Source organism: Trematosphaeria pertusa (assembly GCF_010094035.1).
Source record: "Trematosphaeria pertusa strain CBS 122368 unplaced genomic scaffold BU26scaffold_4, whole genome shotgun sequence".
Lineage (NCBI taxonomy): Eukaryota > Fungi > Ascomycota > Dothideomycetes > Pleosporales > Trematosphaeriaceae > Trematosphaeria > Trematosphaeria pertusa.
The window spans coordinates 2586182-2610614 of NW_022987215.1; the positions used below are offsets into that span (position 1 = coordinate 2586182).

The 24433-nt window shown below is 53.8% G+C and overlaps 13 protein-coding genes across 13 annotated transcripts; 4 read left to right on the forward strand and 9 right to left on the reverse strand.

Moving 5' to 3' along the window:
• Positions 1 to 636: 636 nt before the first annotated feature.
• Positions 637 to 3544, reverse strand: BU26DRAFT_529660 (uncharacterized protein; the record flags this gene model as incomplete). Its single annotated transcript, XM_033830912.1, has 6 exons — positions 637 to 1738; positions 1785 to 1839; positions 1891 to 2030; positions 2086 to 2185; positions 2235 to 2960; positions 3016 to 3544. The coding sequence occupies 6 exons, from the start codon at positions 3542 to 3544 to the stop codon at positions 637 to 639; spliced, it is 2652 nt and encodes an 883-aa protein (XP_033687652.1).
• Positions 3545 to 5400: 1856 nt separating this feature from the next.
• Positions 5401 to 6341, forward strand: BU26DRAFT_503086 (lytic polysaccharide monooxygenase; the record flags this gene model as incomplete). The annotated part of the gene is made up of 4 exons (XM_033826678.1): positions 5401 to 5490; positions 5544 to 5840; positions 5906 to 6082; positions 6159 to 6341. The coding sequence occupies 4 exons, from the start codon at positions 5401 to 5403 to the stop codon at positions 6339 to 6341; spliced, it is 747 nt and encodes a 248-aa protein (XP_033687653.1).
• Positions 6342 to 6541: 200 nt separating this feature from the next.
• On the reverse strand, positions 6542 to 7743 carry BU26DRAFT_503087 (NAD(P)-binding protein; the record flags this gene model as incomplete). The annotated part of the gene is made up of 3 exons (XM_033826679.1): positions 6542 to 6889; positions 6949 to 7373; positions 7407 to 7743. The coding sequence occupies 3 exons, from the start codon at positions 7741 to 7743 to the stop codon at positions 6542 to 6544; spliced, it is 1110 nt and encodes a 369-aa protein (XP_033687654.1).
• A 510-nt stretch (positions 7744 to 8253) lies between these two features.
• Positions 8254 to 10093, reverse strand: BU26DRAFT_421951 (MFS general substrate transporter; the record flags this gene model as incomplete). Its single annotated transcript, XM_033823439.1, has 4 exons — positions 8254 to 8514; positions 8578 to 9135; positions 9191 to 9519; positions 9568 to 10093. 4 exons carry the CDS (start codon positions 10091 to 10093, stop codon positions 8254 to 8256), a joined length of 1674 nt encoding a protein of 557 aa, XP_033687655.1.
• A 1117-nt stretch (positions 10094 to 11210) lies between these two features.
• Positions 11211 to 11921, reverse strand: BU26DRAFT_260886 (uncharacterized protein). Its single transcript, XM_033821261.1, has one exon. The coding sequence runs from the start codon at positions 11704 to 11706 to the stop codon at positions 11383 to 11385; it is 324 nt and encodes a 107-aa protein (XP_033687656.1). The 5' UTR covers positions 11707 to 11921; the 3' UTR covers positions 11211 to 11382.
• An 810-nt stretch (positions 11922 to 12731) lies between these two features.
• BU26DRAFT_260862 (uncharacterized protein) lies at positions 12732 to 14156 on the reverse strand. The gene has a single exon (XM_033821260.1). It carries the CDS (start codon positions 13869 to 13871, stop codon positions 12897 to 12899), a length of 975 nt encoding a protein of 324 aa, XP_033687657.1. The 5' UTR covers positions 13872 to 14156; the 3' UTR covers positions 12732 to 12896.
• A 114-nt stretch (positions 14157 to 14270) lies between these two features.
• On the reverse strand, positions 14271 to 14635 carry BU26DRAFT_517240 (uncharacterized protein; the record flags this gene model as incomplete). The annotated part of the gene is made up of 2 exons (XM_033828524.1): positions 14271 to 14490; positions 14556 to 14635. Coding segments are annotated over 2 exons (227 nt in total), but the record flags the coding sequence as incomplete, so codon positions are not given.
• On the reverse strand, positions 14619 to 15571 carry BU26DRAFT_517241 (uncharacterized protein). Its single transcript, XM_033828525.1, has 2 exons — positions 15018 to 15571; positions 14619 to 14964 (listed from the first exon to the last, which is right to left on the reverse strand). Exons 1-2 carry the CDS (start codon positions 15259 to 15261, stop codon positions 14804 to 14806), a joined length of 405 nt encoding a protein of 134 aa, XP_033687659.1. The 5' UTR covers positions 15262 to 15571; the 3' UTR covers positions 14619 to 14803.
• Positions 15572 to 16484: 913 nt separating this feature from the next.
• On the forward strand, positions 16485 to 18319 carry BU26DRAFT_591172 (cytochrome P450; the record flags this gene model as incomplete). Its single annotated transcript, XM_033834790.1, has 4 exons — positions 16485 to 16613; positions 16665 to 17218; positions 17272 to 17820; positions 17869 to 18319. 4 exons carry the CDS (start codon positions 16485 to 16487, stop codon positions 18263 to 18265), a joined length of 1629 nt encoding a protein of 542 aa, XP_033687660.1. The 3' UTR covers positions 18266 to 18319.
• Positions 18304 to 18792, reverse strand: BU26DRAFT_529666 (CMD-domain-containing protein; the record flags this gene model as incomplete). Its single annotated transcript, XM_033830913.1, has 2 exons — positions 18304 to 18383; positions 18438 to 18792. The coding sequence occupies 2 exons, from the start codon at positions 18790 to 18792 to the stop codon at positions 18304 to 18306; spliced, it is 435 nt and encodes a 144-aa protein (XP_033687661.1).
• A 343-nt stretch (positions 18793 to 19135) lies between these two features.
• On the forward strand, positions 19136 to 20026 carry BU26DRAFT_392435 (NAD(P)-binding protein; the record flags this gene model as incomplete). Its single annotated transcript, XM_033822712.1, has 2 exons — positions 19136 to 19608; positions 19672 to 20026. Coding segments are annotated over 2 exons (828 nt in total), but the record flags the coding sequence as incomplete, so codon positions are not given.
• Positions 20027 to 20456: 430 nt separating this feature from the next.
• Positions 20457 to 21809, forward strand: BU26DRAFT_261514 (alpha/beta-hydrolase). The gene is made up of 2 exons (XM_033821262.1): positions 20457 to 20875; positions 20952 to 21809. Exons 1-2 carry the CDS (start codon positions 20502 to 20504, stop codon positions 21433 to 21435), a joined length of 858 nt encoding a protein of 285 aa, XP_033687663.1. The 5' UTR covers positions 20457 to 20501; the 3' UTR covers positions 21436 to 21809.
• Positions 21511 to 24424, reverse strand: BU26DRAFT_562384 (uncharacterized protein; the record flags this gene model as incomplete). Its single annotated transcript, XM_033833023.1, has 5 exons — positions 21511 to 21809; positions 21860 to 22604; positions 22748 to 24069; positions 24132 to 24151; positions 24216 to 24424. 5 exons carry the CDS (start codon positions 24422 to 24424, stop codon positions 21511 to 21513), a joined length of 2595 nt encoding a protein of 864 aa, XP_033687664.1.
• Between the last annotated feature and the right edge of the window lie 9 nt (positions 24425 to 24433).

The following is a 24433-nucleotide window of genomic DNA, read 5'->3' on the forward strand; positions in this document are numbered from 1 at the left end:
ATTGAATCATGCTCATTATCTCAGGTTATCTTGTACAGGCAGGCACAGAACAAGTGGCAGGGCTGTTCGCTGCTGTTGTAATACATAGGCTAGGAGGAATCCAAAGAGCAATCGTCTCGCCTCTGAAGAGATGGACCGTGTTGTCTCATTCATGTTGGGATGAAATTCCTTCGTCCCGACCACACTCAGACAAAGAGGCCTTTCAAAATTCCTTCCGTGCATGATAGATTCGACCAGTTCTTGCATTCTGTTTCCGGCTAGATATTCCTACAAACACGCTGCCGAAGGCCTTCAGTGGCCAGCATGATACCGAAGAAAAAAAAAAGGAAGAGAGCCAGAAAATGCCGCCCACGCTAAACGAGCGCAGAGAAGGGAAAAGGGAAAAGGAAGAGGGAAAAGGTATAAATAGTGATAAACGACCCAGCAAGAGGAAGAAGACAGAGGCGCATCCCCACATGTATCCCATCTCATCCGTACAAAGACTAAACATTCGCCCATCAGATCCCGAGCGATAGTATAGAACCCTTCCCAACCATCCAGGATACTCGGTCATAAAAGCCACGAACAGCAAGGAACTTGGACCCAAAAAAAAACTATTCTCGGCGGCTTTCCCGTCGGTTTTGATCAGAGGCCAGCTTATGCGCCATTGACACGCGGATACTCGCCCGGAACATGTAGGTCACTAACACTAATGTCCGTGTTGTTCCTCGTCATCCTGGGAAACCCCTTGCTCGTGTCTGAAGAGACCGTTCCGCCATTCGCAACCCTGGATGAGGCGGCGACGGGAACCGCCTCAGGTTCGTCTAAAAAAGACTTGTCGGTTGTCGCAGGGGTCGTAGCGAGGCTGTCGGGTTCAACCATAATTGGAGCAGGTGCTGAGACGGGCACGGCTACTGGAGCAGCTGTGTGCTCAGGGTGACGTTCAGGGACTGCTTCTGGAGTCAGGTGGTCTTGGGCGAAGTCGTTGACTAGAACAGGTTGCTGCTGTTGTTGACCCTGTTCATATTGATGGTATGCTTCGGCGCCCAAGGCCCCTGCGGCTGCTCCGCCGACAGCGGGAGCCATCCAGTCCCCGTAAGTGCTATCGTGTCGCTGCACATATTGCTGGGGTTCATATGCCTGCGCTTGAATAGGAGCTTGATACGGGTTCGGCGCTGGCTCACAATTATTCTTGACAGGATTGGCCGGGGGATTGTTGTTCGCATAGTAGGATGTCTGGGTCTGCATTGGCGCCAGTGCAGGCGGTGGGCTTTGATACGCATTCTCTGCGTTGTATCCGTAGGCATCATGATTAGCGTACGCGGCTTGACTTTGCTGAGGCTGCTGAACCTGTTGGTAGGCTTTGGAATCGGTGGGATAAGGCGGATATGCACCTTGTAATCCTCCAGACGCGGTGGTTATATCATGACCGACCTCCGATGAGCTGCGACTGGAGGAAGCAGCTTGTAAGTTACGACTGATCTGGACATCGCTTGGAAAACGCCCACCTGGAGAAGGTCGTTCAGGCGGCCCAGAGTTCTCTTTCGGGGCTTCGTTTGTCATCGACTGATTCGCGGAAAACGGAACCTCATCGGCCTCGTCCTCTTCTAGGGCGCCGTCGGAGCTTACTGAGCGCGCACTTCCAGCGCTGACGCTGCGCGCATGGCGACGTACAAAAGCATTCCGCTCGGCGCCGGTCTTGTCTATGAGATTTTTGATATCATCATACCAAGCCAACATAGTGTCGTACGTCTCGGCCCTGTGGATCATCAACACAGTGATTTCAGCAAGAGGGGTTTAAATACCTGAAAACCCAAGTATGCCCCCTGTGCATGGACCCGGTCTGTCGGCCCTTGAGGACTGAGAAGCATCAGTAAGCTAGGTCGTTTGTGAGCTGAGACTAGCACTTACCGAACTTGTGGGAACTGCTTCCGGGTTGCGAGTGGCTGCCAAGCTTTTGATCGGACAACAGTAAAGACATGACGGGTGGCTGAGTGTAAATTCGATCGGCGGATTTGAATTCGTGGAGATGAGTTGGGCTGAGGACGTACCTAGAAGCGGTCAGTAAGACAAAACTCCTAGCAAGCGTCAGAGGGCTGTACTCACCATCCAGGGGTGTAGCTCTTTAGGTACTTTGACTTGCGCTCCAACATGCCTGCTCTTACCTCGGCGGCAGCGGGGTGATTCTTGCCAGGATATTCGATGTCTGCACAAGGTTAGCCGGATCTACATGTTTCCACAGACATTATACTGACCCTCTAGCCTCCTCAGCGGAAGATTCGGGTTGACGAAATGCGGGTCGTTGGTAACAAATTGATTCCACTCCAGGTCCCTCGGCATTCCAACGGGACCATTTCGGAGCCTCTCAATGGTCGAGTAGCTTTCATCCGCCTCGCGCTTGAGAATGCTTGCCAGCGCATTGTAAGCCTTTTGAATCTCGCCCACCACGATAGACTCCAGTTCGCGGCCAGAGTTTTCGAGGTTGAGATAGGCTCTATGCAAGTAGTTCTCTTCGTCGATTTGGCGCTCTACTTGGCGATCGACTCCTAATCGGACCACGAACGGATCTCCTTTGCCGGCAATGGCAGAGGGATCGGAGTCCACCAGAGACAGAGACTCTTCTAGAGCTGCGACGCACTTCCGCGTGGTCTCTTTCTCCTTTTCGACCGAGTTCTTGAAGTCTCCGCTCAATGACTTGATCTCCTTGATCTTCTGACCCAGATCCGCTCTAAGGCCGGAGAGCTGGTTGATCACCTCGCTTTCGATTTCCTTTGCTTTGTTCGATTCCGTTACCGCTTGCTTGTGATAGTCGCGTAGAATGCGGTTCGCATCGTTCAAACCACCCTCGAGCATAAAGATGGATGGCGCATTGGTGTTGTTGATCACGTTTGAGACCTTGAGTAGGGCCTTGGAGCGGTGCTCGTAGGACGTCGCAACCTCGCGAAAATAGGTAATGAGGTCCTTCAGGAGCTTTCGCCAAGCTGCGGACATGTAAGTAAAGGCACGGCTAGTGTGGAGATGGTGGGTTATACTCGCCTTGGAAGCGGTTGGCCAGTATCTCCGTGGGGGAGCCTGAGGTCGGGACTGGGGTGTAAAAGACGCTGTTGTGCCTGCCTGAGCCGCGCTCCTCGTCGTCGATGCTCACGCCGCGTATGCTCCCGGCGTGCAAGCTTCTTCTGCTACCGCTGCGCTTCAAGCTCCCGGTCCTCTTCACCGACGAGCGCTTCTTCAGGGTTCCGCTGCGCGAGGGAGCGGCGCCCTGGTTCAAGGTTGAGGCTCGCGACGCGGACCGCTGAGGCAGGTCGCCATCGGCGAGGATCGACGAACCGCGTGTCCGTGCGTCAAAGTCCTCTTCAAATCTGCCTAGTCGTTCGCTCGGCTGGCGCTGCAGCGACTGTGAGAGCGGAGAAGCGTCGACGGGGTTCGCGGGAGTGGTCGCGAAGTCATTGGCGTCGACGGCGAGCTGCGACGAGGCGCCGTAGCCTCTGCTCAGGTGCGAGGGGTCGTGAGGCGTCGGGACGCCGTTGTAGCCCGCCGAGGGCGTCACGGGCCGGGGGGTCGCCATGTCTGTCCGACCGCGGGGGACGGTGCAGGCCGTTTTGCTTGCTCAGAGGATCGTGAGCTGGCGTTCGTGGTGTTTGCGGAGAAAGCTAGTGCTGCGGGCGTGGAGGCGGAGTGGCTCGGGAATGACGTGTTGAGGTGCGCGGAAGGGGGTCTCGCAGAGAAGGCCGCCGTGCACCGACCTTGAGGCCCCAAGAAAATAACTGCACGCTTGAGATGTTGAGATGAGGGCGGCGGCCTAAAGATGACACGCAAATGCAAGACAGGCGGCGCCGGACAAGGGCTTTTGTCGTCGGCGAGCTGCGGCGACGGCGTTAGGATGAGGTGATGTCATTGTTTCCCTTCACGGAGCCGGCCGGGCTTGATTCGTGCTCTTGGCGTGCCCTCAACACCAGATCGCCATCCTGCCAGCCACTGAACGACCCTGCCAGCCTGCCACACCTTCCGTGCCTCTTTTCGGCACAGCGCACCCGACGAGCTATTGAACGGCGGCATCTTGTGGGCCCTTCACCATTATCCACATCAGAAACACCCGAGCTGCAGCCCGCAGAGATCGCTGCACGTGCCGGATCTGGTGTGTGGAGACGATCTGCCGGCCCTTCCGATAGTCTGACGAATGGAGCCGACGAAGCTCGAGGCTGCCGTTCGTGTAGACGAGGAACCGCTGTCTTCCATAACCTTTGTAAGCGCTTGAAAGTCCAGTTTGCGGGCCTAATGTTGCACTCGCTGCCACCATCGCTGCTTGGCACGGGTGCACTGCCACAAGCCGGCTCTTCACTAACATAACCCCCCGGAGCTACACGCGTTGGGACGTCCGAACTTTCTCCAGTCTACGCTGCTACGGGGTCGATGCGACCTCTGTGATACTTCGACAGCTAAAGAGGTTACGAAGCCCTTCACCAAGAGCTTTCCGGATCTGGCCAAGGCCCCGAGAAAGCCGCCAAGCTGCAATCAGGCATCACACAGAAAGTGCATGCAGACACTGCCGGCAGCTGACGGTTCCACCGTATTTACGGATATCGTCCGGGGAAAACGAAGGGTCGTGAGTTGCGATGGAAACGAGCAGTCTCTGTGCCATCGTTGGCATTAACAAACACCGCGACTCGAAATCGGGCCCTTATCGGGATTGACCGTACTCGCAGACATCACTGATGCAACAGAATCATGCCGAAGATAGAGCAGCTGGTCCTCGTCAATTGCTGACTCTCCAGCTTTCGACCTTGATCTACGTCTTGGACGCCATCCCACCTCTCCTTCATATAAACAGCGAGACCTTCAGCTGTAACCGCTCATATAGCTGCCCTAGCTATACGCTTCCCAAGAGTCAACCTCACTGTTTCTATGTGTTTTCTAGGGCGGCACGGCCATATTATCCGCCTGTCTGTCGGTACACGGCCCGGCAGGTTATATGAAACATTAATATCAGAATTCCCATGCGCAACCCATCCTGAGGTATTTCGTCCAATCAATATTCCTCCTTGAAACGAGCATCCTTGGCCCTCGCCAGTTGAATTAAGCTTGATCACATTCTTAGTGGTCGCTGAGGATCGTCAAGAGACGGTACTTGGGCGGCATTGCAGAGAGTAAAATGCGGGGAGCATGCCCAGACATGTCCAGGAGGTGACTGCACCGTGTTTATTGAAGTGGGAGATTCTGCACGAATGCCAGGCGCGGAATAGAGTGTGGGATCGTCATGAATGCTATGCTATGGCTCGTCCGAAAGCCTGGAAAGAGGAAGAGTCGGAGTATATAAACACCAACCAGGTCGGCCCCGGAGTGTTCTGCTGCATCGGCATCGAAGTCGACCAGTCCATCGCTTTAGCACATCTGAGACCGCAACGGTATCGTTCATTCGCCACGATGAAGTTCCTCGCCGCAGCAGTCCTCTCCCTCCTTCCCGCCCTGACCTCCGCTCACTGCGTTGCTCAGCGCGTCCGCGTCAACGGCCAGGTAATCCACGCATGCTAAGCCCTGCTAGACTTCCTTCGCTAACTTGATCAAAGGATAACGGCGAACTAGTCGGTATCCGAACGCCGACATCCAACAATCCCATTCAGAACGTCAATGACGGGAACTTTGCCTGTAACAGCGGCTTCAAGACCCCGGTGTCAACCAAAGTCATCGACGTTAAGGGCGGTGACAAGGTGGGCGTCATGTGGGGCCATGTCATCGGCGGTGCGCAGTTTGCGAATGATAAGGACAATCCCATCGCTGCCTCGCACAAGGGCCCTACCATCTTCTACATGGCTAAAGTCGACGACGCGGCCAAGGCAGATGGCAAAGGGCTCAAGTGGTTCAAGGTGGGTGTTATCAGGGTACAGCCATCATATGAGAGACATCCACTAACGGTATTACCACATTGCAGGTAGCACAAGACGGTTTGGATGGCTCTGGCAAATGGGGCGTCGACAGGATGATTTCGAGCGGCGGTTGGGTGGACTTCACCATGCCGAGCTGCGTCGCTCCTGGCCAGTACCTTCTCCGCGCAGAAATCATCGCATTGCACAGCGCAACTAAGCCCAGCCAGGCTCAGTTCTACGTTGTACGTCACCCGACAACGCTCTCACCAGCAATGCAGTGCTCTCTCACAAAGAAACAACCCGCTGATAGTAATCTAGGGATGCGCTCAAATCAAGGTATCCGGCTCTGGGACTAGCACTGGCAGCCAAACCGTCAGCTTCCCGGGCGCGTACTCTGCGCAAGATCCGGGAATTCTGGTTAACATCTACGACACCAAGGGACAGCCAAACGGTGGCGGAAAGCCGTACCAGATCCCTGGACCTGCGGTCCTTCAGTGCTAGACGAAAAAGCCTGGGGTTTAAGTCGGTGTGTCCCGGGGAGAGAAACCGCATAAGCGGGAACAAGACGATAAAGGCGAATTGCGCAGCTTGCCATTCATTATCACCATAGTCTGCATCATTCCGTCATTTGAGGCATCTCAAGGCGTTAAATTTACCTCACATTATCTAATCATACACACCAAACCCACTCCCCGCCTCGGCTATCCATTGCTCACAACGACTTTCCCCCTAACCCTTCCCTCTTCCATTAACCTGCGGACCCTTTCCCATGCTTCCTTATACTCTTCCTCGCTCAGAATCCCGTTCACTACCTCCTGCACCACGACCTCCACTCGGCCCTTCTCCGCTAGTTCCACCGTCTTCTCTAGTAGTTCGCTTTTTTGATACAGGATCACATTAGCGTACCGCGGACCGAACAGGTAGCCGTAGAGGAAATGAAGTATCTGTGAAGGGTAGGTAAGGTAGGTGAAAGGCCCACCCATGGCTGTGCGGCTTGTTTTGTCGCCAACGATAGTTATGTAGGCGCCGTTTTTGTGGAGGAGATCATGCTGGGGCGGGTATGTCAGCAATTGACCCGTGTAAGCCAGAAAGCTGTTTTGACACTTACCCAGTACCTGAACATCTCCACGCCGCCCACGCAGTCGATATACAAATCGTACTTTCTCCCTCCCGGCCGCCCGTCCAGCAATGTCTGCGCAACATTCTGCGCAGTGTAATCGATGATTTCGTCTGCGCCCATTCTGCGCACAAAATCTGCGTTGCGCCCAGAGCAGATGCCGATAACATGGCAGTTGTACAGCTTTTTGGCTAGCTGCACGCACCACATGCCCACGCCTCCACTCGCACCCGTTACTACGACTCGTCTCTTTTTATTGTGCTCGTTCTCAGGGGGTAGCCAGTCCAGACAGGCGAATGGTGTTAGGACAACCAGCGGGACAGCAGCGGCTTCTTCGTAGGACCAGCATGCCGGTTTCCGTGCAATGGGGTCGGTGGAGGCGTTGACGGAGAGATACTGGGCGAAGGTCCCTTCGCCTGTCTATGCGCTCGCTGCTCGTTAGTTCCGACGTTCCCATCCCAGCATGCGTAGAGTGGCATACCGGCCGACTAACCAGCCCGAATACCTTCTCGCCAACTTCCCACTTCCCTTGCAAGACTTTGCCGACGGCAACGATTCCCCCACGTAGTCTCTGCCTATGCCTTTTTCTTTGCGGCCCGCGAGGAGCCCGATGAGCACGTTGTTCCAGAGCTGGATGTCGACGGGGTTTATGGCTGCGGCGTGGACTCGGATGAGGAGTTCGTTGGGAGAGGGGTTTGCAAGGGGCGAGTGGGTTAGGTGTGGTGGGGTGGAGGGTTGCGTGTAGGTTAGGGATGTGTTGGACGAGGGGAGTGGGGAGGAAGACATGGCGAAGTCTGGACGTGGATGTGTTAGAGAAGGAATGGAAAAGTTTCTTTGATTTGCGCTTCCGAGACAGGGGGAGATTTTGAGTAAGGGAATGTTTGTTGAAGGAATATGTGGATAGCCACACGACGGATTTGATAGCGTTGTTGGGCAAGGAGCAGATACCTACCAGATGCAGTATTCCGCCGTCCAGCAAATGCGATTCGTCAATGGCCCGACTTGCTCTCTGCTTATGGCGCCACTACGTAGGCGAATTGATACCCCGCGCTCGCAAGGGCCGGAAATAGTGGGGTGGAAAAAGCGTGCGAGGTCCGGACTGCACGAGTCATGTCTTTCTGACAGTGAATCTTCGCCGACTCATAGCCCATCCGTGAACAACTGGAGCGATACTCCGGCTTCAAAAAGGGAACCGCGAGTTAGGACAGCCGATCCTTAAGGGCTTCAATAACTTTTGGGCTAACGAGGATGTCACTTTCCAGCGTTTGACCCCTGCATGTATTCAGCTCCCCTACCCTACAGATTCACTGTACTCCTCATCCTGATGCGCTCCCCATATCTCAGGAAAAGAAACGGAATCGGCACCAGGAATAAGGCGACGAAACCGAGCAAGCTATTGCCCCACCCGTACCCCATTGCCGCATACATCTTCTGGCTGCTCAGCGGAATCAGCGCAGCGCACAAACTCCTCAGCACGGTGTTCGCCGCCATCGCACTGGCCGCGTGCACCGTGAAAACATCCACCAGGTAGACGTTAGCGGGCATGAAGGTCATAAGCTGTTGGTCGTGGTAAGTATGTAGTAGTCAAACCTCGGCAGGGGGTATTAAGGATGAACGTACTAGGCCAAATCCAATGACTCCAGTGCCCACGATAGGGACCATGTAGTGAGTCTGCGCTTGCACGGACCATCCGTACCAGAACAGGCCGACGGGAAGGAAGAAGCCGCCTCCACACATGATGTAGAGCCGGTGCTCGGGCTTGAAGTCTCCGCGCGCGAGATGCTTGTTCGCAGTCTTGTTCCCGTAGCGCGTGAAGACAAACTGGCCGATCAGGGAACCCAGGCCCAGACCCAGGAAGGACAGGCCTACCATGCCGCCGTGCCAGTGGTACTGGTTCTCGAACACGGCCGTAAACGTAGTGAAGAGGATATAAAGGTACGCATACGTGATAGCCACATAAACGGACATTGCAGCGCAAATCGCCGAGCGCGTGAGCATCCTCACAGGACGCACGATAGAGAATGTAAAGAGGTCCCGCGGAGAAAGGTCGCTGGCGAGCTTCGAGCGGAGTTTTAAGTTGCCTGTCTCGGCGCGGAGGCGCTTGGCTTTGCGTTCGAGGATTATTGGCGCAGACGTCTCGTTCATGAGGATCATGGACATCATGGTGAAGGCGCCGGCCTGAGTGAGCGGATTAGTCGCGAAAGTTTATGTCAGGGAAGGTGCTGCAGCGTACCAAGATGGCAACGAACCAGAAGTTCCATCGCCAGCCACGCGCGGCAGTGAGAAAGCCGCCGATGATAGGGCCGACACAAGGTCCTACTGTTGGTCCCATCATCCAGACGACCATGGCGGTTCCGCGTTGCTCGCGGGATATTAAGTCCGCAATCGTTCCACCACCCAGCACCAGAGGCGCGCCTCCAAAGCAGCCCATGAAAAATCGGAAAACAATGAACATGCCCATATTCGAAGACACGGCGGCCGCGATACAGAATACCACGAACATAGTGTTGCAGCTGTGATACAACGGTAGCCGACCGTACATCTCAGACAGTGGCGCGATGACTGCGATGATTAGCATCTCAGGGACCATTGATCGAAGGAAGATCATACTCATCGGTCCAAAAGCAAAGCCTAGCACGTAAACGGACACCATGAAGCCCTGCAGCATATCATTCGTCGATTGAAAAGTCTGCATAACCTCTGGCACGCCTGGAGCAAACATCGACGAAGCCAACGGCGTAAGGAACGTGATGGCCGAGACGAGTATCACGGTACCCCATTTCTTGGGAAACGGCCAGTTCATCGGGTTCTGAGGGTCGTCGGGGCCATCCCACCACACTACATTCGGATCATTTTCGCTTACTTCCTCAACGACTTCCTCCTCTTCACTGGACACTGATTCCGGCCGCTCGCCCTTCTCCAGATCCTTTTCGAGATCCTTGTCCATAAATAGCGGCGCTGGCTTCTCCGGGTCGTCCTTATCGCGCAGGTGTTTCTGAGGCGGCGCCGGCGAGTTGCTCGGGAGATGGCCTAAGGATCCTGCATTGCTGGGGATGTCTGCATCGTGACCCTCGGCTACAGCCAGTTCGATAATTTCACTTCTTGTTGGGTGCTGATACAAGGAGTCTTTGCCCATGATGAGGAGATGACGCTATGCGAACGGTAGTTCTTTTTGGAAGATGTGGCGGCTGTTTATTAACGTGCAGATTATGCGGTTTCCCGTTTAGGAAATTGTGGGACGAGTACTGCGGAGTTCCGAAAAAGACTTTCTCAGCGCATCTCCACCGGAATACCTGGGCTTAAGAACCGCGCTCGAATCGACCGGTCTGAAAGCTGGGGAGGGACGAGGAAGAGCTGGCTGTCAGGAATCGACGACGACTGCGTGATCGAGAGGGGATGGGCGTAATGAGGGGAAGAGAGCTGAAAGGGAAGACAGGCAGCCCTATCAACAGCCGTAGAGAAGGAGGGATAACATTATTAATAACGAGAAGGTACCTACCTGGGCTCCACAGGCGTTAGTGGTCATGGGTTAGCCGGCTCTGCCGCTACGACGAAAGATGCACCCGCATGGGCACCTAACACCGTAAAGTCCGCCATATCAAGCCACATTGTGCGAGTCACCGCTCTTTAAGGCGTCTACTAAGAAGGTCGTCGGCAGGGGTTTGGTTGCTGAGATTTAGGATGGTGGGTAAGAAAAGGTGCTTGACCTGTGGTCCCCGCCCTAAGCTAGGCGTTTGGAGGGGCGGCTCATGATGGCAGAGCATACTGTAGGGATTTCATGGCATCATACCGATCGTCCGGAAAGCCCTCAAAACGAACCTCCCGGCGCTCGTTCCCCAGTCTTCGTTTAGCCCACTGCATCCACCCAAAGCGCCACACCGCGCGCCTCCCTCCAATTCCCACAAATGCACACACCTGCCGAAGTCGCACAGCAGCAGCATTTCGGGGCCCCATCCCCGTGGGCCACCCCTCTCGGGTTTCTTTTTGCACGAAGAACCAGTTGGGCGGTCAAACACCCAAGGTCAAGCTCCACAAAAGTGTGCGGATAGGATCGCTAGCCTCGGCCGAGGTGCATGCGTAGCGCGCCCCGCGCCGGGAATACGCATGGCTAGGCTGGTCCGCGGAGCAGCAGCACATTGAGCCGAAAGCCTGAAGGATGGTATTTTGAAAGCGTGAGAAGGACCCTGGCTAGCGGTATGGACCTCGTGATGTGAGGTTCGGCGAGAGTTGGGAGATGCGTGACGGGCAGTTGGGGTTTCCATTGTCCAGGTTTCAGGCCCTGCGCGAGTGTGCTGACGTGTATGCGGGCCGCGCGAGACGAGAGCGTAGGGCTGAAGTGTCTCAGAGGGCGATCTTTGTATATTGCTATTTCCACCGATGAGTTTATTTGACTCGGTGGCGCTGGAATGTTAATCGTGAATGGCTTCAGGATGTGAAGATAAGGTGGGTTAGCTTAGTAACTGGCCCGTCCAAAGTCCCTCCTGCGCTCAATACGTACTCACGCCTTTTCTTACAGAGCTTGCCATCTAGCTCCCAATTCTCCGTTCCCGGTGTAGCTTTCGCATAGAACACTCCCTCAAGGTCACACTTCTTCTTGATCTCGAGTCGCTTGGGATAGTGCGACCCCCAATGTCTCTCCTGCCAATCCGGCTCATTGACGTCTCCTTCATTCACATAGCTGGCAGAATCGGGGCTCGCATCCTTCCGCGGGTGTCCCAGCTCATACGTCACGGTGCCCTCTGCAGACATTCTCTCCGCTGCTGTCAGCTGCTTGTTTCGGATAACGAGGCGGATGTTGCTTCCTCGAGCGATGTTCACGCCGAAAATGATGTGCTCCTTCGATTTCGCCGTGATGAGTCAGGATAGTAGCCTCTTGTGCATTCTTGCTCCTGTTTATCTGCTGCTGCATCGCACGTGTTATTTTTATAGAAGGGCCACATAACATGTGCCGGATTTTTGCCGGTGTTTCTCGTCGGTAATGAGAGGTTTATTCTCTGGAAAGGTAGCTCTTACATCCAAGGTGCATATTCGCGGTGACCTGCGCGCATTGCTGGGCATTGTAGGGTTGGCCTGCCTCAAAGGTCTGTAGCAGACGTCGCCGATCGGAATAACTGCCAGCAGGTTGCCAGCTACGGTGTCTTTGAGTTTGGGCCATGATTCGGTGGAAGACCAGTAGCCATCATCTATTGTAACATCTGCAAGAGCAATCCTTTCCCTCCGCAGTGATCCTCAGTGCAGAGCCATCCCTGCTGATCGCGCTGTCTTGCGCAATTGCAGCAAGCAGAGAAAATATGGTCAAACGTACGAGCCCCATTCCCGCTGTTGCGAGAATGGGGCACTGATTCCCAGTGACCGTCTGGGGCGGCATGTGGGAATATATGCACATTTCTGAGATGTAAATGACATCTAAAGTGGAGTCAGCATAAGATAGGCCTTGATGGGGCGGATGTGCATACCCAGCTAGCAGAAGGACTATATGTTCTTATGTCTATACTGAAGATTCGCATGGTGTGGGACTAAATTTCACGAGGCTCTCAAGTGGTTGTCCTCTGGATATCCTGGTCGCGGTCCTAAGGGAAGCGGGATATATTGCACCTATGCATGTATGATCCCTCTTCGAAGAGTACCAAGGCCGGTGGAGATTAGGGGCGCTGGAGCCGAGGGGAGAAACCCTGGTGAGAGAGCTGTTACAAATAGTCACCGGGAATTGGAAAACAGGTGCCTGAGGACCTTGTTTCAGCGTTCCTCGGAAGAGTCGCAGGATTTGGAGCTTAGATGGCCATCGATTTGACTATGGAGGTGCTCTTGGAAGGGTCATACTTGAATAAAATCGTAATTCGCTTATGTTGTAAAATAGCCGTCTAGAGATCGCAGTCACCTGAGAAACTCGACTGCCGGCGGCGTGCCATACCCTTCCTTCTGCGTCAATGCAGGTTGATTCAAATCATCTTTCCATGCTCGTACGATGGTTGAGGTAGAGGATCTGAGATGCCATAGTTGCCATAGAAATCCACATCACTCTTTCGCCGGAGTCGCATCGCATCTTCCAAATCCTGCGACACGAAGATTTCCATTCCGCCACTCTGCTCAGTCCCCTTGTTTTCCGAAGAGAGCTTGTACCCAACGCCAGCAGAGGGATTCGGAGAGGTGACGGTGGACTTGTTGGTTCGTAGAATGCGCAGCCAGCGAGACTCCGCGTGCCGTTTGAAGACGTCTTCCAGGTCGAACAGATCCTGCATCGAAAGAGGGTAGTATTTCCCTGATCGAAATCTCCAGAAGAAAAGGACGGATAGCTCGATGTTCTCCACGGCTTGAAGTGGCGCTAGCAGAGTGTCCACAGCTTGCATGAGGTCCTTGGTCATTCTTACTTGATCTTCGATTCGGTCGTTCTTAGAGAGGATGGTGTAATTCCATTCAACGTAGAACCGGACGTGTGTAACGAACTTGAGCATCGGAAGCTGCAGAATGTGCGGTGAGTAGTCGAAATGCCAGTTGTTCCCTCGCGAGTTTCGAAGTTCGGCGTGAAGTGTGAGCTTGCTTCTGCGAAAATAGTTCTGCAGGATTTCGTTGCGCAGTTGCCGATTGATGAGGAGGAGCTTTGGATGCAACCGCTGCTCTTTCGGCACTAGGTGCCCATATCCGAAGATATCATGTCTCCATGGCTCATGCGTCATATCCGCTCCCCATAAACATGTGTGAAGTTCCGGTCGGCTGTCATCGGGGGTGTCTGGTAAGACAAAGTCGAAGATATGATCTCTGAGCTCTCGTGGAAGCGCCAAGAGACTCGAGCTCAATTCCCTCGGGTTCAGATCCAGGAGCAGTTCGAGCTCACGCAAGAGCATGCTCTGCCGCTGCACGGAGAAGTCCTCGCTGCCGTTAGACAGAACCGAGAGCTTTTTGTCGGCTGCGTCCATGGCTGCCAGCTGAATGCGGCGATGGAAAGCGGCACAGCGACGACGTGCTTAACCAGGAAGGCTTGTAGAATCGTAACCAGGGAAGAGACTGCAAGGCGAGTAGGTAAGGCGGAGGATTGATAAAGACGCAATTGGACCAAAGAGGGCTTAATTGCGATAATATTAGGTCCTTCTGACGGAGAAGGACAGATTTTGGGTGTGTGCTGTGCCGTGGGGTTGGGTTTGATGCCGAGTCATGGTCGGGCGCCTGGAGCTTTTGAGCAGGGCCTTTCCCCGTCCCCGATGCGGTTCCGACAGAATATATTTGTCACGTGGTGAGCGCCGAGACCTGTCAGTGGTCCGAGCTTCGGTTTCGTAGGTCTGCGGTAACTCTCTCCGTGTCTCTGGACGCCGCATCCTCCTCTCTCAAACACATTTCGACACAGTATCAAAACTTGCGCCTGGGAGCTTTTCCGTCATCTTCTCCACGCGTTCACACGCGCGCGGGGCATGGAACCTTTGAAGTGTCCGACTTGCCGACGTTCCGGCCTACGACTCCCTTCGCGAAGGCAACCTTCGCCGAACAGTGATTGTGAATTGAGCTCTCAAGTTCGCTCTCCAAGGATGGACTCGCGAATGAGTGGGTCATTCAGCGGCTTTGGTAGTGTGAGCTGATTCGACCTAATAGGACGCAATGGCCTACAGGATGGAATCACGCAAAATGATCTGTAGGCTAAGAGCGAACATGCACGAGATCGGAGCCAAGGCAATTCTAAAAGGCATGAAGGTACGGTGACCCATTAATTCTAATATCTAATCTTCTCCAGCCATGACCGCACATGACTATGATGTCCCAAAACGCCATTATCCCAATCTAGCCGGTTGATGCCCTGAACGTCGGGCTTTGACCGCCGACGATGACGCGAAGAGGAGAAATTCGAAGCTAACTCCATTCAAAGATGGGGCGGCGCTCCTGTTCTTCCACATACCGAGCATGGCGACCGGGCCCTGAGATTCCAGAGCCCTGAGCTCACAGTACTTGCGCTGCTGTTGCTGGCGGAACTCGACGATCGCACATGCTGCTGAGCATCGCTCGGCTTTGGCAGTGCTTCTGCTGCGGAAGCTGTTAGCCATGGACGCTGTGTACGTCGACCGCATGAGACATACCTGTTTCCTCGTGCTCCTCCTCGCAGCAGCACCCTTGCCAGTGCTCCTCTTGGACTTCGAGTTGGTTCGTATGTCGCCATGGCCAGACAGGCCCGTCCCAGCGGTCCCAGCCTTCCTCGTAGGATGTGATAGCAGCCTTCTCCTTCTCGTACTGCTCAGAGCAGTAGTAGTCCATGGCGAGTCGTTGGGCTCGGCAGTGGCCCAAGCATGAGCCAGCGTGCTTTTGATCTTCGTGGCCCGTCATTGATTGGATGTTTGGATTTGGTCGAACCGAAATTCTGATGTTGATGTCGATGAGTGGTGGGTAGTTGAACCGATTGGCTTTCGATGTGCTTGTGGTTTGTGCTGGTGATGGGAAGAAGTAGGCTGAAGCATCGCCATAGCTGAGGGTCTTATATAGGAAAGTTAAGATAGAAAAAGTGTTGTCTCCTTACGTTGCATGCGAAAAATATCACTAGTACGAACAATCACGAGATTGCAGATGCGATGTGGTGTTGTTTGGGGGCTATGGTCAAGTCACAAGTCGACAGATTCTGGTGTGGCGCCACCTTGGCTCGAAGCTTCTGTGGCAGCGAAAGGACGCCTCACCGCTCAACAAAGCTGCAAAGACCGCTGATCACTTGCGAAGGCAGCTGAGCAGCCTTCATTTGGCTTATCGATTGATAAAATTGATAGAAAGGAAGGGTGGCACGGTTGCGCACTCAGCCAATCAGAGGGCGACTGGTAGGGTGACTGCGCTTTTGCGTGAAGGATGCGATTTCATCGCCTCCCGAATTCTATCGACTTCACATCTTCTCTTGACTTCAGGGCGCTGCTTCATCACGCTCGCGGAACAGACCCCCACGAGTCCCACTACTTCTTTCACGAGCTGGATGCGATTTTCCGGGCCTGTGGCAGTGCGCATGTACTGTGGTATCGCATGCTCTGGCGGGACCGGCCGACGATCGCCACATCAGACCACTCCCCCGTGACGACCACACAACACCACGTCTCAGGTTCTAGAATACGTTACTCTCAGTCGTCTTCTTTTTCTATATCATGCGCAAATGGCGGTGACTGATCTTTTGCTTCCCACATTCCTCTAGAAGGCTCGACATATCTCTAGCCATCCCACGCAGACATGTTTCCTTGACACCTTCACCCCACAAACTTTTCCTGGCATTTCGCATCTCCTTTCGGATGTTCTCCAGAACTGCAGGGCTTGAAGGGCCTCTACTGTGGCAATCTCGTTCCAGACCAATCGAGCTGGCGGAAGAGATGTGGTGTGGGGCAATTCACGTTGCGGGGAAGCATGAGGGGCGTCCATGAGCAGGGGCAGCAGCTCCCCAACCTTCAACTGGCACGCTAATCAACTTCTGGCATATGAAAGCTGCTCAGACATCATCCCTCCCATTTGATTATCTTCAAGTTTTCGGCCTCGAAACTTACGTATCTCATTAGAATTTCAACCGCGATTGCTTCGTCGCTATGGCGGCCCTGGACACACTGCAACGCCTGCCTGTATCGCCCTTCCTTTTGAAGCTCGTCCTACTCGCTTCTACGCCGTTTCTCCTAAGCGCGACAGTGTACTTCTACCTCGTTCCCAATGTCTTCAAGGTATATTTCATTAGAGATGCGCTTGCCTTCTACCGGCTGACATTTAGCTAGGATCCGCGCAGACGCAAGCTTCCGCCCGGCCCTAAAGGCCTTCCTTTCGTGGGCAACATGTTCGACTTCGCCGACAGCGAGACGGTTCGCGGCAAAGTGACCGAATGGCACAAGCAATACGGTGACCTGTTTTACACGAAGATCGGTGGCACAGACTATGTCTGGCTTTCCTCGCCCAAAATCGTGAAGGATCTCATGGATAAGAAGTCTAGCGTCTACTCCTCACGCGCCCCCTTCCCCTTAGCACAGGATGTAATGAGTGCAGGACGGCGACAGCTTTTCATGCCTTATGGACCTCGCTGGCGATCGATTCGAAAGCACAGCCATGCATTACTGAACCTGACCACGAGCGTCAAGTATCAACCCGTCCAGAACTTCGAAAGCAAACAGTTGCTGGTGGATTTTTTAAACAGCCCGAAGGATTTTTACATGATGAATAGGAGGTATAGCGCAAGCGTAATCATGCTAGTAACATACGGCTATCGGATACCGTCGTGGGAGGATCCACTCATCAAGAAGATATACACTGTTCTCGAAAACTTTACCGACATGACGTGCGTCCATACGACTTCCTAGGTCATAAATGAAGAATGCTAAGATAGCACAGGGCTCCTGGTGCGTATGCGATCGACAGCTTTCCTTCCCTTACGTTCCTCCCGGAGTGGCTATTGGGCAACTGGCGGACCCATGGAAAACGCGCATTCGCGCACGACAGCAAGGTATATCTCGACCTTTGGAACCGTCTCAAGCGCGAAACGGATAGCGGCGAGGCTCGAAACTGTTTTACTAAGACCTTTTACCTCAACGACCCCGCGAAGAGCGGAATTGACGACTTGGCGGCTGCATATACCTGTGGCGGTCTGATTGAAGCAGGCTCGGAGACGACCGCGACCGCGTTGAACAATTTCATGCTGTGCATGACGCTATTTCCAGAAGCCCAGAAAAAGGCGCAAGAAGAGCTAGATAGAGTGGTTGGGCAGGATCGTTTACCAGATTGGGAAGATGAGAAAGATTTGCCCTATGTCCGGAGTCTGATCAAGGAAGTTCTAAGGTGGCGACCAGCGAATAAGTTCGGTATGACACATGCGACATCGGAAGATGACTGGTATGAGGGTCACTTCATTCCAAAAGGGTCCGTTGCGGTGTTGAACTGGTGGTAAGTTGGCAAAATTTCTACAATCAAGCAGGGCTGAGAAACATCCAGGGCCATCCACCGTGACCCGAAGATCTGGAAGAACCCCGATGACTTCAACCCTTCTCGATATCTTGACAAGCCCCTCTCCGCCGCCGACTACATCAATTCCACGGACCCTTACGAGCGCGACCACTTCGCGTACGGTGCAGGAAGGCGAGTATGCCCCGGAGTTCATGTTGCGGAGCGCTCTTTGTATATCAACATTTCTCGAGTGTTGTGGGGTTTCAATATCAGCAAGAAGAAGGGACCAGATGGGAAGTTGATTGAGCCGACGCAAGAAATGATTAAGGGTTTCTTTTCCGTTCCAATACCGTTCGAGTGCGAGATTACGCCAAGGTCTGCGAAGCATGAGGGGATCATGAGGGAAGAGTTCACGAAGGCGGAGAAGGAGGGGATCGACTTTTAATTATAGAACCTCAGGTTCTTCAGAGAATTGAAAGTGTCTCAAAGCTTTGACTTGACTTGTGCCTCCTCTTTCTTGTACTCCTCAATGACCCTTTCGGCCACTCTGAACCCCTCAATCGCTACCAATCATCGTCAGTACCCAGCCTAGATGAAACTTTCTGAATGCTACTTACCGGCTGGCAATCCACAATACCCTCCTACTTGAAGCAGCGTCTCTCTAATCTCAACCTCGGTAACGCCGTTCCTCAGCGCACCTCTGACATGTACGCCTAGCTCTGTGCTCCTGTTTAGGGCGCACAACATCCCCAGATTAATCAAGCTCCTCTGCTTGCGATCCAGCCCGAGTCTGCTCCATATCCATCCCCATCCGACGCCAGTCACGATATCTTGTAAAGGCTTGGAGAATTCCGAAGAATGCCTCTTCAATGACGCGTCCACGTAGGCGTCTCCAGCGACTTCCCGCCGAATTTTGATGCCTTCTTCGAAAAGGGTCTTGTGCGCCTGTTCGATTTCTTTCGGCGACGGCATCGTAGGTACGTAACAGAATGGTGAGACCTGTAGTTCGACTTGGGAGCAGATGGTGAGGTATGGCGTCTGTTGTGTTACCCCAAACCCCTGCTCCGAGAGCGTCCTTACCCCGCACATATCAAAAAGGGTTAAGTGAGGGGCGTGCGGTACAGTTCCGTCCCAATGTGGGGTCACTCTGCATCTCCACACAACTCCCGCCTGCACGATGCGGGAAACCACCAGCCCAGCCAGAGCCGCAATGGCTGCAACCCAAGTCAGTCTCGCTCTATCTAGCGAGCTCCGTCACCTCCAAATTGACATGACCTGACCATCGAACGATAACCCAACCCGAAGGCCCGTCAACATGTCCAAACCCGTCGCCATCGTCACCGGTGCCGGTTCCGGCATAGGCCTCGGCGTAGCCACCCACCTCTACAGCAAAGGCTACAAAGTCGTCATCGCCGACCTGAACCCCAAAACAGGCGAGGAAGCTGCGCGCTCACTAGGCCCAGACGCGCTCTTCGTTCAAGTCGACGTCGCGTCATACGCCTCGCAGGCCCGCCTATTCAAGCGCGCCTACGAATGGGGCGGCAACCGGCTCGACTTCTGCCATGCAAATGCTGGGATTGACGACAGGCAGCTGCTGTATGACCCGATGGAGAAAGAGGAGGTGGATGAGGAGGGTCTGGTGAAGCCGCTGAATACGAAGAGCATGCAGGTCAATCTCGAGGCGGTGATCCAGGGGCTGTGGTTGTTTAAGTATTACGTTAGGAGGAGCAAGGAGGCGGGTGGGGGAAAGGGGAAGTTTGTTGCGACGAGTAGTGCAGCCGGGTTGTAGTGAGTCGTTCCTGGAGGGCTTCGGCGGTGAATTTTGAGATGGGGAGTGCTGACTTGGGATAGTTTCATGACGCAGAACCCGCTGTATACAGCGTCGAAATACGGCGTTGTGGGTTTCGTGCGCGCTGCTGGCCCCGTCATGGTTAAGGAGGGTATTACGGTGAACGCGATCTGCCCCGGCTTCATACCCACGAACCTCTGCCCGCCGCAGATCCTGAAGGTCTGGCCGAAGGAGCATATCACGCCGATGTCGACCGCTATTAAAGCTATTGATGCGTTTTTGGGCGATGATGCAATGAGCGGGGAGACTGTGGAACTGAGTCAAGATACAATCTACTTTAGGAAGCCGGTGGAGTGGGCGAATGAGAGCCAGAAATGGATTGGGACGGAGAGCTTGAGCATTTGGGATGAGGCGTATGCGAAGGTGCCTGAGAAGGCTGGATATAGCTCGTAAGCGGGTCAAGATAATACATCACTGTGTCTAAAGCCCTGCACTATGCTCAACCATGTCTAACGATCTTGCATCGTCGTCTATCTACAGCCCAGGAACGAATGCCGCACTCAACTCATCAAGATCCAACTTCCCTCCCTCCTTCAACCTAAATAGAGCTCCCTCTTCTTTCCCAAACCACCCCCCTCCATTGCCCCCGAAGTGCTCGGCCGAACAGTGTTGCGAACCGCATCGTGTTTGAATCCTCGGACTGAGTGGCTAGATAACAGTGTGGCACAGGCTTCTTGAGAGCAGCATTCCTAGATTGTGGGGCAATGCGGGGAACCATTGGCTAGTCAATACAGCAAAGGCGTTGGAAATAAAACAAACTTGCGAATTCAAACCTTCATCAACCAGAGACGTTTACACACCCAACATACCTAGGCTTCGAAGTAGGGCAGCCATGCCGCTCGAACGCGACTCTGCCGGCCGTACTTACGTCCGCCATCCCAACGGCCAGCGCTCGCACTACATATCAAACAACTTCACCGATTCTTGGAAACCCCACGAAACAATTCTAATCCAGCATGGATTCGGGCGCCACGGAAAGTTCTGGTACCATTGGATTCCCGTCCTGTCGCGGAAGTACCGCGTAATCCGGCGGGATCTGCGCGGTCACGGCTACTCCAGCTACCCCCGAGAAGGCGAGAAATATGAATATAATATGGACACGATATTGGGAGAGATAGTGGATACGCTGGATCAGCTGGGCGTGCAGAAGGTGCATTTTCTAGGCGAGAGTACGGGTGGGATGTTGGGCGAGATAATGGCAGCGAAGTAGGTGACTACCTACAATGCTCTCTCTGAAGCACTTCTAAAGCAGTGTTGAACAAGGCTAACTTTTGTGGCAAAGATATCCAGAGCGACTACACTCGCTGACAGTCTGCTCAACGCCAACCCACCTCCCACCACCAGCTCTGAAACTCTTCGCCTTCAACCACCCCGACTGGCCAACCGCCTGCCGCATCCTGGGTTCCCGAGGCTGGGCCGAAGCGCTTTCCAAAATCCCCGGCACGATCCCTATCTCCGACCCGGACTATCTTCCCTGGTACCTCGAGACCATCAGCACAAGCTCTGGCGAGGGTCTAGCGCAGTATGCTGAGTTTCTGTCCACGCTGGATGCACGGCCGTATTTGAGTGAGATCAAGGTGCCAATGCTGATATTAGGTCCTAGCCAGAGTGCCGCGACTAGCGTGGAGGAACAGAAGAAGCTGGCGGAGCAAGTTCCGGGGGCCAGGTTGGAGATTATCGAAGGGCCGGGGCATGAGATTTACGTTACGCAGCCGGAGAAGTGTCAGGCCAATTTTCTGGATTTTCTGGAGAAGCTGAAGCGCTGAAGGGATATAGAGGTGTACCGTAACCCGCAATCGCAATAGAGTAGATATCCCTAAGAGCTTTGATCAACCGCCTCCTTAATTGACGACGTATCCGAAGGGCCCCAGTTGCAGAGTTTGATGCCGCTCTTCGTACGCAAGTGCCAGCTGCTGGAGAAGATTTCCCATCTTCGGTGTAACACCCCAAACCCAGACATCGTTCAGAGTAGTCGAGCAGAAATGGGCGACAGCGGCAGCGAGAGAATTGCCACCATATTCAGAGTCTGTTTCCGCTAGGAGCTGTTTCAGCCCATCGAGGATCTCCAGCTCTTCGACATCTGGCGGGTCAACAAGCGTATCCGTTTCCATAGTATGAATCCACTTGGTGAGGAGTAATGCTGCACAGTGGTCAGCTAAGTACTGCCATAAGCAGAATTCAGTTACTTACTTGCATCCCATCCGGCAACAGCGTGCTCAAGGCTCCAACTCAGTGCTGCGGTCTTCCTAAGTAGCAGATGTCCGATGCGCACGGTCGCTAGCAGCCTTTCGTACGCTTTCCTGACTACCTTCGTCAAGTTTGGGCTCCGCCACTGTGGTGCTTCCGTATACGATCGAACGGCAGATGCAATATCATCCGAGTTATCGGAGAGCAATGCTAGCCGGTTAAACGCGCTAGTATCTGAGAAGAGTCTCATGAAGGACATCAACAGGAGGCCTTGGCAGTTGAACATAAGTGGGCCTTCGGCTTCAGTCCATGTTGCCGTTTGATCTCCATTTTCTCGTGTGTTGCTGATGATTTCGTGGCATTTCGCGAGGGTAGAAAATGCGTCTTCCAAGAGTATGGAATGAACTGTTGGAAGCGGCGAGTGCTCTGAGTTCATGCCTCCAGAGAGACTCATTACCTGCCGCAAGCTCCCCATGTGAATATTGACGGCGTGCATTATCAGAAGCATAGTGAGGCCGGATATTTCTTCTGGTGGGCTGCCGTTGCGACTTCGCTCGTCGGAAACCACATAGGACAAGGTTTCACGAACGGTGGGCCGTTTTCCAAGTACGTTCGATCCTCTCAGGTCTATCCACTCCTGCGCGGTTCGAGCATTCCAGAGCCTCTCCTCATCGAGGACCTCGAATTCTAAGTCGTGGATATGGGAGAATCCAGGAGTTATTCCAAAGGTTGTTGATATGAGGTTAGACTGCGAATCTAGATTAGCAAATGGCCTGTATTAAAGACCACTTTCAAGCATGCCAAGTCTTCACCTGCTGAAGACCTCCAAGAAAGAGTTTCTTCAGTCAGGGGTAACCGAGACATGCTAGCGTGTGTAGTATGCGTACGTACCACGATGAACATCCCGCAGAGTAGCCGCTTGCTCGACTCTCGACTGACCCATGGCTCCCACGCAAGATGCCCGTCGGAAGTGTGAGTCAAGAGCGATGTCCGTAGCCGGTAGTCGATCGCAAATAGACCGAGATTCTCCACCGTCCGTAAAACAACGCTGGTTTTCCCGCTGAACATTCCACACAGCGAAAGCAGTACTCGTGTCTGCATGATCCATAGAGCAACCGGCTTTGGAGTCCCACAAAGGATTGGCAACCCTGCACGGAGAGCATAAGAGCTCATAGTGCCAGCAAGAGCGAACAGATTCTTGGCCTTCTGCCTGGAAAGACGGTACTGTGCTCCGATACTGCACATGGCGAATATCAACGGACTTGGCGTTTCCCTCAAATCAAGGGAGGGTAAGTGGATGATGGGAAAGTGAGGGTGGAAACACTCTAAATAGCCTGAAAAGAAGCGATCGAGATCGTTCACCGTAGGCAGGAGTGCTTCAGAGAGTTGGCCCGATTCCATTCTTGATCTGGCGTCCTCGCAGACTTTGGCGTAGATCTCTTCGTCAAACCTGAATTCCGGCGGTTTGGGGTACCTTTCTCTTCGCACCTGGGGCGCGACCCCTTGGGTTTGCGTATTGTGCCCTGATCTGATTGCAGCAGAGATATCTGTCTCGAAAAACGCTGAACAATGGGCCGATATGTCCCAAAACGGCACTGGGGGAACGTCGCATTCGAAGGACTGTCGCCGATCCGATGCTTGGGAAAAATGAACATCATTTAGAGCTGGGTCTATAGCATCGGTACAGGTAACATTGGCCGAAGAGTACGCTGGTGGGTGATGCATCGAAACTTCCACAGGCGCCGGATCTGTCATCAACCGTGGATCTATTTCAATTCGCCGTCGCTTGTGGGGTGATCCGAAACCGACTTCTCCTAATTCAAATGCGTACGGGGTAGACAGCGTGGCTATCTGGGTGGACTGCAAACCTATATCGAGCGGAAAACAGGCCGGGGTGGCTGGATTGCCCAATGAATGATCCAGCAAGCCGCGTGACTCCTCATTTGCAGACAGAGGTGGCGAGAATCCCGAAGGGGTCTGCACAGCGTGTGCGAAATCTGGGTCAATATTGATGACGTGACTGAGTCCCGGGAGGTCGTTTGCGTGGTTGGGATTGATATCAGTAGGAGGTGTCAGCGGCGACACAGGACGCTGGGTGGCGTTGGAAGACGCAGTATATTCGTCCTCACCAGACACGCTGTTCTCGTGAATCGAGCTCGCTCCGAACTCTTCCGGATGTGCTTTACGGTATTCTTCAGCGTGGAGCGTGCGCTCTATGAAGGTCAGCGAGTTTCGAAGAAGCATCACGTACATTCGTGAGTCGGTAGACACTCACCATGCCTCTTGACCAGGTCTCTGTAATAATGTTAGCGACTGGCGTCGTAGAGTGCCACGGACACTTGACGGATAGGTTACGGACTTTCTCGCATATCTCCGGTCACAAAACGCACAAGGGAACGGCTTCTCCTGCGTATGGACCCTCTCATGCCTCGCGCAATGCTCGCTGCGCTTGAAGATGCGCGCGCAATGGCGACAACGATACGTACGTTTCGTCCTCCCGCCTCGCCTCACAGGAGCGCTCACATCGAATGCCGGCTCCGGAACGATCTGAAAGACATCGGTAGCCATGATAAGGGG